Source organism: Nannospalax galili, unplaced genomic scaffold (assembly GCF_000622305.1).
Source record: "Nannospalax galili isolate Female #2095 unplaced genomic scaffold, S.galili_v1.0 scaffold459, whole genome shotgun sequence".
Taxonomy (NCBI): domain Eukaryota; kingdom Metazoa; phylum Chordata; class Mammalia; order Rodentia; family Spalacidae; genus Nannospalax; species Nannospalax galili.
Window position 1 is genome coordinate 116,421 of NW_008344211.1, and position 12,536 is coordinate 128,956.

General features: G+C 46.0%; 1 protein-coding gene across 2 annotated transcripts in view; it reads right to left on the minus strand.

Annotated features, from left to right (window-relative positions):
• The window catches only part of Spg7 (SPG7 matrix AAA peptidase subunit, paraplegin), a 52,685-nt gene that overhangs the window by 17,685 nt on the left and 22,464 nt on the right, over positions 1-12,536 (minus strand). For both annotated transcript variants that reach the window (XM_008840522.2, XM_008840524.3), the window contains 3 exons: positions 10,476-10,601; positions 9,906-10,068; positions 9,270-9,443 (listed from right to left, as the gene is read on the minus strand). In XM_008840522.2, coding sequence (XP_008838744.1) covers positions 9,270-9,443; positions 9,906-10,068; positions 10,476-10,601 — 463 coding nt within the window. The remainder of the gene's footprint in view (positions 1-9,269; positions 9,444-9,905; positions 10,069-10,475; positions 10,602-12,536) is intronic.

The following is a 12,536-nucleotide window of genomic DNA, read 5'->3' on the forward strand; positions in this document are numbered from 1 at the left end:
AGAGAGAGGCAGAAGGTCAACTTGCCAAAGTCAAGGGGATGCCTTCAAACAATGCTGATTTTTGAAATGAGCTTAGATTCAAAGAGGCACCACAGACAGGCCTTCTGCATAGTCCTAAGAGTCTTCTGACACCTGAGCTGTTAGAAGAATGATACTGACAAATAGAGAAAGGCTGGAGGCTGGACAGAGTGGGGCAGTTAAGAGGAATCCACATAGTACATCTCAAGTCCTGCCTGAAGACCTGCCCGGCTTCATGCTCACACTTCTCTTATTTAATTTTGTCTTTTTTTCTCCCCTTTCCTCTGATAGGGTCCCATTATATAGCCCTGAGTTGCCTAGAACTCCCTATGTATACCAAGCTGGCTTCAGACTCGGAGATCCACCTGCCTCTGCCTCCCTAGTGCTGGGATCAAAGGCAGGCATAAGCCACCACACTCAGCATGATCAGATTTCTTGAATGTCTTCCATTCACGTGCCACGGAATTCTGAAATACACAGAAAAAAGTGTGCCAGGTCACAGATTCAGTTGTCTATTTGACACATGTGGGAAGAGGAAATGCCCATTGGGGAATTTCCTCTATCAGACTGGATTGTGGGTATGTCTGTGAGGCATTTTCTTAATTATCGTGTGATGAGGGAGGGTCCGGCCCACTGTGGGTGGTGTCACCCCTAGGCAGGTGGTCCTGGGTTGTATAAGAAAGCAGGCTGAGTTCAGGCCAGAAGAGCAACAGTAAGCAGCATGCCTAGGGGTAGCCTGTGCTTCAGCTCCTGCTTCCATGTTCCTGCCCTGCCTCGAGTTCCTACCTTGACTTCCCTCAGTGATGGGCTCTCACTTGGAAGAGTAAGAGGAAATGAACCCCTTTCTCTCCAAGCTGGTTTTGCTCAGTGTTTTATCACAGCAATAGAAAGCAGACTAATACATCTGTAATCCCAGCTATTTGATAGGCTGAGGCAAGAGGAGAAGTTCAAAGCCACCCAAGCAACTTAGTGAGAGCTTGCCTCAAAATAAAAAATAAGGCAGCCAGGCATGGTGGCATATACTTGCAACTCTAGCACTGGAAAGGCTAAGAGATCAGAAGCTCAAAGTCAGAGCTGGAGAGATGGCTCAGCAGTTAAGAACACTGGCTACTTCTGCAGAGGACCTGGGTTTGGTTCCCAGCACCCACGTGGTAGCTAGCAACTATCCATGGGTAACTCTAATTCCAGGGGATCCAACACCCTCTTCTGGCCTCTGCAGGGCATTGCACTACACAGGTGCAATTAGATGTAGGCAAAACATTCATACACATAAAATACAAAAAAAGAAAAAAAAGTTCAAGGTGGTCCTAAGCTACACAGGGGGTTCAAAGCCACTCTAGGCTATATGAGACCCTGTTTCAAAATACAACAGTGCTGGGGATATGGATCAGTGAGTAAAAGCACTTGTGCAAATCCGAGGACCTGAGTTCAAACCCCCAGAACCCATGCAAATGCCAGACACACAGCATGAGCTTCTGTAATCCCAGTACTCCTACAGGGAAATGGGAGGTAGAGGCAGAATCTCTGAAGCTCTCAGGTCAACTAACCTGTCTCAAATAAGGCAGAAGGTAAGAACAGCAGGGATCGTCCTCTGACTTCTACACAGTGCACACCTGTATTTTTACATACACAAATAAAATGAAAAAAATGTAAAGGCACAACAAAAAAAAGAGAGCTGGCAATATCGCTAGCTCAGTGTTAGAGACTTAACCAGCATGAATGGAGACTGTGGATTCGGGTCCTAGCACCACAAAAGAGGAGGGAGGGAGGGCAACACTGAAGTGCCACAGCTGACTCAGATCTCATCACTTCTATAAATACTTTGTGCATTCCACACAATCCTGTATGAATTCAGAGACCCACAATCTAGTCAAGACACGAAAATGCCTTCAGCCTCTTTACAGACCTTTCCCAACTTGACCACAACATGTTCTCTATCTCTAAAACACTATCATTTTGACAGCTGTACAGATGGAAATTTGGAACATAAGAAACACTCTCAAGATCTATCTAAGCTGCTCAGGTAGGAAGTTCTTTTTTTTTTTTCGGTCTTTTTGTGACAGGGTCTCCCTGTAGCCCCAGCTGTCCCGGAGCTCACTGTGTAGACCAGGCTGGCCTTGAACTCACAGAGATCCGCCTGCCTCTGCTTACTGAGTACTGGGATTACAGGCGTGCGCCACCACACCCGGCAGGAAGTTCCTTCTTAGCTGCACAGTAAGGCTGGGAAATTCGTTTAGTTATTCACTCACTCGATACCTGTGTTGCTGCTACTAGAGATAAAGGAAAATTTCAGACAGGGTGTCCTGTGAGTGTGCTCCTTTCTCTAGGATAAGTACCAAGAAAGGTACATACTACTAGGGTCACAAAGGAAGTATATGTTTAGTCTCTACAAAAACTGCCAGGCTCCCCCAGGGGCATGACTTGACATTCTCACCAGCAAGTCAGCACTGAGTGGAATCAGAATGCTACTGTGTAGCTACCCTACTAGGTATGTGTTTCCATAAGAATCTCAGCAGGAGCCAGGCATTGGTGGTAGTATAGCACCTGGGAGACAGAGGCAGGTTGATCTCTGGGAGTTCTGGGCCAAGCTGGTCTACATACCAAGTTCCAGGCCAGCTAGAGCTATGTGAGAACCTGTCTCAACGGCATCATCACCAAAAAATAAAGGGCTGGAGAGATGGCTCAGTAGTTAAGAGCCCTTGATGTCCTTCCAGAGGATCAGGTTCAGTCCCTAGCACCAGATAGCAGCTCCTAACAGCTTGCACGTATGTGATGCTCATACATATACTCAGGTGTGTACACACATATATGTAAAATAAATAAATCTTTTAAAACACCTTGGGGCTAGAGCAATGGCTCAGTGGTTAAGAATGCTGTCTGCTCTTCCAGAGGACTGGGATCAGTTCCTAGCACCCATATAGCAGCTCACAACCACCTGAAATTCCAGTTGCAGAATTAACACCTTCTGGCCTCCACAGCCCCCTGCAACCACAGTACATGATGCATATATAAATTTACACAGGCATATACACATACACATAAAGTAAATAAGGTCTGGGTGTAGTGGCATATACTTCTAATTCTAGCCCTTGGGAGGCAGAAAGGTAGGTGAAACTCTGTGAGTTCAACACCAGTCTGGTGGATATAGCAAGCTCCAGGTTAGCCAGGGCTACATAGTGAGGCCCTGTCTCAAAACAAAACAAAAACAATTAAAACAAACAAAAAAGCAAAGGCTGAACTGAACATGGTGGCTCAATGCTTATAATCCCAACACGTGGGAAGGGGAGGCCAGGAGGATGAATAGTTCAGGGCCCACCTTTGCAACACAATGAGTTCCAGGCCAGCCTGGGCTACATGAGACCTGTCCTCAGAAGTCTTAAAAATTTTAAAAGCCTGACATGGTAGCTCATGTCTTTAATCCAAGCATTCTATAGGTAGAGGCAGGTGGATATCTGTAAGTTCCAAAACCCGCCTGGTCTATATACAAGTTCAGTCAGCCAGACCTACCTTGTCTCAAAAAAAAAAAAAAAAGCCAGGCACAGTAATGCATTCCTGTAATCAATCCTCAGCACTCAGGAAACAGAGGCAAGAGAATTGTCACAAGTTTGAGGCCAGCTTGGACTACATAATGAATTCTAGGTCAGCTAAGGAATATATATCAAAACCCTGTCTTGGGTGGGCGTGGTACACAAGCCTTTAATCCCAGCACTCTGGAGGCAGAGGCAGGTAGATCTCTATATCAAGGTCAACCTGGTCTACATATCAGCCACTTCCCAGACAGCAGTTTCTCTCAATCAGGTGTGCACTTCTAACTCTAGGTCATGGCAGGGTCCAGAAGCTGTGTTTTGCCTAGAGTTGGCTCCCAGCAAGACCAGTGCTGCTGTCTGGGGCACATACTGAGAGCCACTGGTGCTATCCATATGCTCTCAAACCTGGCATCACCCAAGCCTTGCCACAGTCTGACCTAGGTACTAGTCTGCCTAGTACCACCTAGCAGCCTAGGTGGTACTACTTTGCTGGGAGAGTGTAACACAACAGATGGGGCCCAGGCTGTGTCTGTTTTGTTATCTACTCACCTGGCAGAGTTATGAGGCATTCCAAAGTCTGCCAGGACAGAACTGTGAAAAACACTGCTACTGTGAGGACTGGACTGCCTAGATGCACAAGGGCTGGTGAACTGGCTCAGTGGTAAGGATGCTTGCCACTGAGTCAGACAACCTGAGTTCAACAATCTAACCTAAGTTCAATACCCAGGACCCACATAGTGTGAGAGAACTGACCCCTGAAAATTGTCCTGACTTCTATACACACATACTGTGGCATGCATACACCTATCTCACCCTCCCACGAAAATAAAATGTTATTTCCTCAAAAAAGGCTGGTCTACACAGCAAGTTCCAGGTCAGCTGAGGCTACAGAGAGGTCCTGCCTCAAGAAGAAAAGAAAAACAGCAAGAAAGCAGGCACTTCTTGGAGTTGTGGTATGCTCTGCTGTTCCGTCCTGTTTGCTTGTTTGTTTTCTGAGATAAGGTCTTGCTATATAAGCCATACTGGCCTCAAACTCATGATCCTCCTGCCTCAGCCTCCTGCTTTCTCCTCCAGTTTTTCTTTCCAGTTTTTGATCTAACCAAGGGTTTTATGGACAGTAAACAAGAACTCTGCCACTAAGCCACTCCCTATGCCCTGCCAGGATTTTCTGACTCCCATGTGGAATCAGAGTTCACATTTCCCCATTTCTGTTTCCCCAAACAAGGGCTTAGACAGATGCCGCAGCAGGACATTCACGTATAAAAAGTCACTGTGTGGTGATCAAGTGGGCAGGATGGTGCTCTCTCACCTCAGTCCTTGTATAGCCTGATAGTCCACAGACACCCAAAGCACCTGTGCTAAGGTCTCTGCGACAGGGATTTCTCTTTGCCTTGGTGAGTTTTTCCCACAACGAGCACAACATCTGCTCAACTCCCTCCTCTGTACTCAATGAACAGAAACTGCTCTTCCTGAGACGACAACAAAGATTGGCCTCAGAGCATCTGAAGGGCCCAGTGTGCACAGCTGTTGAGAGCACAAAGGGACCTCTTAGTGCTGCCTTTAGCAGTGGGTTCTCAGTCACACCAAGGGGACAAGCAGCTATTTCTATGGTAGTACAGAGAAGTTTGGCTTAGGAAAAAGTCATGCTTTCTAGTAGGCTCAAGTCTCCTAAAAAAGAAGGTCTGTCTTTAAGTGGGAAAAGCAACACAGACAGAACAAAACCACTCCCCTCGACCCTGTGGAGTGACACAGGAGTGGTCTACCCCGTGTCATTGAGGGAGCACACTGGTTAACTGATTTCCTTTTCATTCCAGCTTAAATGTTATAAAACACATTTAAGGCCAGGCATGGTGGTACACGCCTTTAATCCCAGCACTCGGGAGGCAGAGGCAGGAGGATCCTCTGTGAGTTCGAGGCCAGCCTGGTCTACAGAGTGAATTCCAGGCAGCTGGAGCTACAGGGAGACCCTGTCTCAAAAAGACCAAAAAAAACCAACAAAAAACAAAAAAAAACCCCACCGCATTTAAGCCCTTATTTAAATAAAACACATCTTTTAAATTTTATGTATTTATTTTTATGTGTATGAATGTCTTGACAGTAGGTATGGAAGTGAATCTGTGTGTGCAGTACCTGTGGAAGCCAGAAAAGGGTGTCAGATCCCCTGGAACTAGAGTTAGGGGCAGTTGTTAACCACCATGTGGGTGCTGGGAACCAAACCTATGTCTCCTTAAGAGCAGGCAGTACTCTTAACCACTGAGTCATCTCTTTAGCCCCCGATAAAACATAGCTTCAAGGGAAGGGCCTCCACGAAGCCACACAACATCCTAACGTCCACAGGTACATGGCCTCCACCAAGGACAGGTGTGAGCATCACTCTACCTTCATCACCAGCAAAGTGTAAAAGGGTCAGGGTCATATGAAAACTTTCCTTTGTCTAGTAGGTGTCACAAAGTTGAGTCTGGCACCATGCCAGTCTAGGGACTATGTCATGCTAACTGGGAGACCTGGGCATGTTTGCACCATACAGCCCAGCCCATCACTGCCCTCTACCTTCCCTCAACCTGCTGATGGTCAAAAATCCCTGTGGCCAAAACTTAAAACTGTCTTCTAAATTTCTTTACTAGTTCAAGCAACCTCTAGAACCTAGTCAAAACCACTGACACATGCCACCTGAAGGACAACCTACAGATGCTGAAAGGACCAATCAGGTAGGAGACTCTAAACATCCTTTCTGAATGAGAACAACCACTGTCTGAGAAGTAGATCCCAGCAGAGCTGAGCCCAGCACTTATTCTTCCCAGCATGTGGTGTCTAGCTGGAACCCAAGTCCCTAAGCATGGTCTGATAGTGTCCTGAGAAGGTCCCTAGCAGCCCCCTGCTCTTAACAGCAGCATCTCAGAACTGGAGCCCTTCCACCCACATCTTCAAAGGCATTCTAAAAATCGGACTATGAGCACATGCTGTTCAGTGTGTAAAGCAGCTGTTCTGGATTCTGTTGCTCCTTAGGCTCTGAACAGTATCCTGACAGATGATGACTGGATGACAAAAAGGACAGGAAACAGGAGGGGCGTGGGGCAGCTCCAGATGCAGCCATTCTTATCTCAACAATGAAGCCTTTCCTCACCATTGTTAGAATGATCCTTTGATTTTTCTCTTTTTTCTTCTTTTTTTTTTTTTTTTTGGTCTTTTTGAGACAGGGTCTCCCTGTAGCCCCAGCTGGCCTGGAACTCACCAGGTAGACCAGGCTGGCCTCGATCTCAGAGATCTGCCTGCCTCTGCCTCGAAAGTGCTGGGATTAAAGGCGTGCACCATCATGCCTTGGCGTCATCCTTTGATATTTATTTATTTATTTATTTATTTATTTATTTATTTATTTATTTATCTCTTGTGTATTGCCTGCATGTATGTGTGTGCACCAGTATCGTGCAATGCCTCGGAGGTCAGAAGAGGGCTTCGGATTTCCCTGGAACTGGAGTTAAGGACAGTTCGTAGCACCATGTGGGTGCTGGGAACTGAACCCGGGTCCTCTGCAAGAACAGCCAGTGCTCTTAACCGCTAAGTCATCTCTCCAGCCCCCAATCCTTTGATTTTTAAACCCATAGAGACTTCACGGTTCATGAAAATGCTTCAAACATGTACCAGTCATCTGACACCATAATAGCTAAGGAGTGAACATTTGTTTACTGTGTGTGTGTGTGTGTGTGTGTGTGTGTGTGTGTCTGTGTCTGTGTGCAGATGTTTGTACCCATCCATGGAGGCTAAAGCAGGACATCAGGTGTCCTCCTAAGGAGTGAACGTTTGTTTACTCTGTGTGTGTGTGTGTGTGTGTGTGTGTGTGTGTCTGTGTCTGTGTCTGTGTGCAGATGTTTGTACCCATCCATGGAGGCTAAAGCAGGACGTCAGGTGTCCTCCTCGATTGCTTACCACCTTACTGTCAAGACAGGGTCTCTCACTGATCCTGAAACTCGAAATTTTTCAGTTAGACTGACTGACCAGAAAGCTCCAGCAACTTTCCTGTCTCCACTCTACCCAGCACTGGGGATACAGGCATATACATGGATAGAGATCTGAATTCATGTTTTCATGCTTACATAGCAAGCAATCTTACACACTGAGCCATCTTCCAAGATCCAAGAGGTAGACACTTGTCTGTGGATCCAGGTAAAACCTGAATGAGGAAGGAGCTGGGCCCTCTCCAGAACCTACCAAGGATGTAATGCCTCGGCACTGAGAGCCTTGAGGAGCAACAATGCTCCTAAGTACACACCTCACTTGACCCTGAGGACATATCACAGTCCTAAAAGATGTCTTTAACACAACTGGCCAGCAAAGAATGCTACAATTTCAAAAGACTGATGGAAACCAGGAGCCAGGACCACTGCATGGGCTGCTGAGGCTGCACTGGGCCTGGACAAGGGCAGTGGAGCCCAAGTGTTACCACCTCCTCGTCTGGCCAGTATAAGGAACAAAAAAACTGAAGAGACTGACGAAAGCTAGTCAGGTATAAACACTTTCCTACCACTGCTAGAGATTTCCCTTTGACTTGTAGTCAGAGCTCTGCAGTACGTGCCCACTATAGTTTTCTGCTCCCAACAAAGAGGAGCACTTAACAGAGATACATGTCTCTCATCAAGTAAAACCAAAAATTCCTTGAGAAGAACACCTCCATGATCTACAAACCTAAAATCCACAATTCTAATTGGAGAAGAGTTAAACATTGAGCCTTAAGCTGGGCGTGGAGCCACATATTGTAAATCCTATCACTCAGAAGGCTAAGGCAAGAAAATCTGGAGTTTGAGGCCAGCCCTAGACTGCACAGTGAAACCACATCTCACAAATAAACAAAAATAGAAACAAAACAAAAAGGTTAAAATTGTCAATTTAACCACAATAATATCCACATCAAATAAAACCAAACCAAAACCAATACACACACAAATGATGAGATGGTTCATCTGGCAAAGGTACTGGTTGTCCAAGCCTGATGACCTGAATTTGATCCCAGGACCCATATGGTAGAAGGGCAGAACCAGCTCATTCAAGTTCTCTATAGATTTCCATATGTATACACATTCTCCCCAACACAAATAAAATAATGAGTCTTATAGAAATAGCTCAAAATAAAACAAGGTCCATCTCCCTAGTAGGCCTCTATGTTATGAGAAAAGCAGCAGTGCTGAGGCCAGTCCAGGAGTCTCCACAGTCAGACACAGGCACCCTTGCTGTAATAGAGTCCCAACACCCTGCTCAACCTTCCCTGCTATGTCAAAGGCCCAGTAACATATGACAAAGCAATCAAGGGGCCTTGGAGGCCTTACTGCTAGCTGTCGCCAGTTACAATTCTGGCTTTCCTTTGCTCAGTCTTGACTACTGATTAAGAGCCGAGGTTCACTGATCAGTGCTTGCCTGGCATACATGGGGCACTAGGTTTAATTTCCAGTACAAAAAAAAAAGAAAAAAGAACTAAAGAGCTGAGTTTCTTAAAGGCAATCAGGTGATGGGACAGTCCTTAACCTAGAATATTCTCTGTGTAATGTCCTCACTAGGTCAGGGATAGACAGCAACACACAAGTGAATGAGGAAAATAATACTTCTGTAAGAGCTCTCCCAGATGTCAGAACAGAAAATGTGACCAGAACTGTCTACCCTGTATGTCACCATTCTGATAGGAGTCAAAGTCTCTTCTTGGTGAATGGTAGATGGAGAAGCATGCTGGGCACTGACCATCCATCTCAACCAGGAGCTGGTTGAGTGTCTGCTCCTCCTCCGTGTTGGAGAAGCCGGACATGGAAGTGGAACGCTTCTTGCCGACGGCATCGATCTCATCAATGTACACTATGCAGGGGGCCCGGGCTCGGGCTTCCTTGAACAGGCTGCGCACACGGGCAGCTCCCAGGCCTGAGGGGACACAGAGTATCAGAAGATGGACAGATAAATGGAATCAAACTTGCTGGGCGTGATGGCGCATGCCTTTATTCCCAGCACTCGGGAGGCAGAGGCAGGCTTGGTCTACATAGTGAATTCCAGGACAGCTGGGGCTACAAGGAAGACCCTGTCTCAAAAAGACCAAAAAAAAAAAAGACCAAAAAAAAAAACCAGCCAGTAAAAAATCTCCATCAAGGATGCCTATACCTAACTAACAAGCCACTCTAACCAGCAGAGGTGCCCTGTAGCTTGCCCTCCTGCCCTCCTACAAGAAAAGTAGCATCAAAGCATTTAAGCGGATCCATTATGGACCAGTTTCCATTAACTTGGGTTATGTTTGTTCTTCTTATAGTCTACTCTTCAATTCCATATGTTGGGGAAGGATGTGTGGGAAGCCATTACAGCAAACTGCCCACACCCTCAGCCCATACTTACCTCCAATGACCTCCACAAACTCTGGGCCTGCCATCGCCAAGAAGGGCACCTGAGCCTCTGTGGCTACTGCCTTGGCCAACAGTGTCTTCCCACAACCAGGGGGCCCAAGTAAGAGGGCGCCCTTTGGGACCTTGGCACCAAGCTGAAGAAAGCGCTCTGGGCTCTAGATGACAATAGATATGCAGTACTAAGCACTCAATATTTCAGAGAATGTTTTAGTGACTCACATGAAGGGCAACTCATAGTCACAAATCAGCTATGGTTTCAGTGGGTCTAGAAAAGCACAGAGTTTTACCAGGGTCTCACATCCAAGAGAGCACATGGTCCAGTCAAGGTGGACAATTATCACCCTTATGCTTTGATAAGACAAATGTACACTGGGCATCAGTGCAGGTTTAGCAGGCACAAGACATATGGGTGGTGTCTGCATAGGACTGGCATCCTCAATACATGACATCTAACCCTGGAGAGCTCCAGCCTTGAAGTGTCTGCTCACCCCAGCCTTTCATCTTGGAAAGATATGTCAACTACCCACTCATACCTCTTTCAGGTTTAACACATGGCTCTCACCTTCAGATAATCCACAAACTCTCGGACTTCCAGTTTGGCTTCATGCATTCCTGCTACGTCTTGGAAGCTGACTCCTTTCCCCGTCTTCCCATCCACAATGGTAAAACGCGCCATTTTAAGTTGATTCTATGCAGAAAGAGTCAGGGTAGGAAGTTGTGCATCCCTAGAATAGGGAAGCAGAGGCTGCCATCTACATGACCTGACACAAACTTACATCCCTTAAATCTCCATACTGATTGGACTCTCCTCCCATAGTCCAGAAAGACCAGCCAATTCCATTAGTCATATTGTGCTGGATAGCTTTAATGTCAACTTGACAAACCTGGGTTGAGGGAGCCTCAACTGGGGAATTGCCTCCACAGGACTGGCCCGTGGCCATGTCTGTGGGGCATCTTCTTGATTGTTATGTGATGTGGGAGGGCCCAGCCCACTGTGGGTGGTGCCACCCCTGGGCAGGTGCGCCTTTGCTGCATAAGAAAGCAGGCTGAGCAGGGGCCAGGAGAGCAAGCCAGTAAGCAACATTTCTCCATGGCTTGTGCTTCAGCACCTGCCTCCAGGATTTCATCTCCCTGAGTTCCTACCTTGGGCTCCCTGATGAACTGTGACCCAGGAGATGTAAGATAAATAAACCCTTTCCTCCCCAAGTTGGTATTGGTCAAAGTAGTTTTTTTTTAAACTTTAAAAAAAAAATTTATTTATTATCTTTATTTTATGTGTATGCATGTATTGCCTGCATGTAGGTAAGTGCACCCATGTCGTGCAATGCCTGTGGAGGTCAGAAGAGGCTGTCAGATCCCTTGGGACTGGAGTTACAGACAGTTGTTAGCTGTCATGTGGGTGCTGGGATTCAAACCCGGGTCTTCTGCAAGAACAACCAGTGTTCTTAACCACTGAGCCATCTCTCCAGCCTGAGTCAGAGTATTTTGTCACAGCAATGGAGAAACAAACTAGAACACATATCAAATGCAGAGGCTCACAAGTCACTTCAAACACACAAAGAGAAATCTTTGGTTTATATTGTTTGTATTAGTAAGAAAGTTATCTAGAAATTATCTTAAAAAAAATAAAAATGGCTGGGTGTGGTGTCACACACCTGTAGTCCCAGCACTTGGGAGGCAGAGGCAGGCGGATCTCTGTGAGTTCAAGGCCAGCCTGGTCTACATATTGAGTTCTAGGACAGCTGGAGCTACAGGGAGACCCTGTCTCAAAAAAGATGAAACATAAATAAATAAATAAATAAATGAATGAATGAATGAATGAATAAAAATAAGCTGGGTATAGTGGCACATACCTTTAAACCCAGCATTTGGTAAGCAGGTCTCTGAGAGTTGGGGGCCAGCCTGGTCTACATAGTGAGTTCCAGGGCAGCAAGGACTACATGCTAAAACCTTGTCTCAAAAACACACACTCAAGAATAAATAAATAAATAAATAAATAAATATAAAAAATTCTCCTCAGGGCTAAAGAGATGGTTCATCAGTTAAAAGCAATGGCTGCTCTTGCAGAGGACCCAGGTTCAGTTCCCAGCACCCACATGGCAGCTAACAATCATCCAAACTCCAGTTTCAGGGGATCCGATACCCTCTCTGGCCTCCATGGACATTGCATGACATGGGTGCATTCACATACATGCAGGTAAAACACTCACACACATGAAAATAAATACATTAAAGCCTTAAGTCATGCTGGGTGTGGTGGTACACACCTTTTATCCCAACACTCAGGAGGTAGAGGCAGGCGGATCTCTGTGAATTCCAGGCCAGCTGGGGCTACAGGGAGACCCTGTCTCAAAAAGACGAAAAAAAAAAGAAAAAAAAACCTTAAGCCAGGCATGGCATGGTGGTACATGCCTTTAGTCCCAGCACTCAGAAGGCAGAAGCAGGCAGATCTCTGTGGGATGAAGGCCAGCCTGGTCTACACAGTGAATTCCCAAGCCAGCTATGACTATAGGGAAACCCTGTCTCAAACAACAACAAAATAATAATAATAATAATAATAATAATAATAATAATAAATAAATAAATAAATACATTAAAAAAATTCCGCTCAGGGATAGGAGTA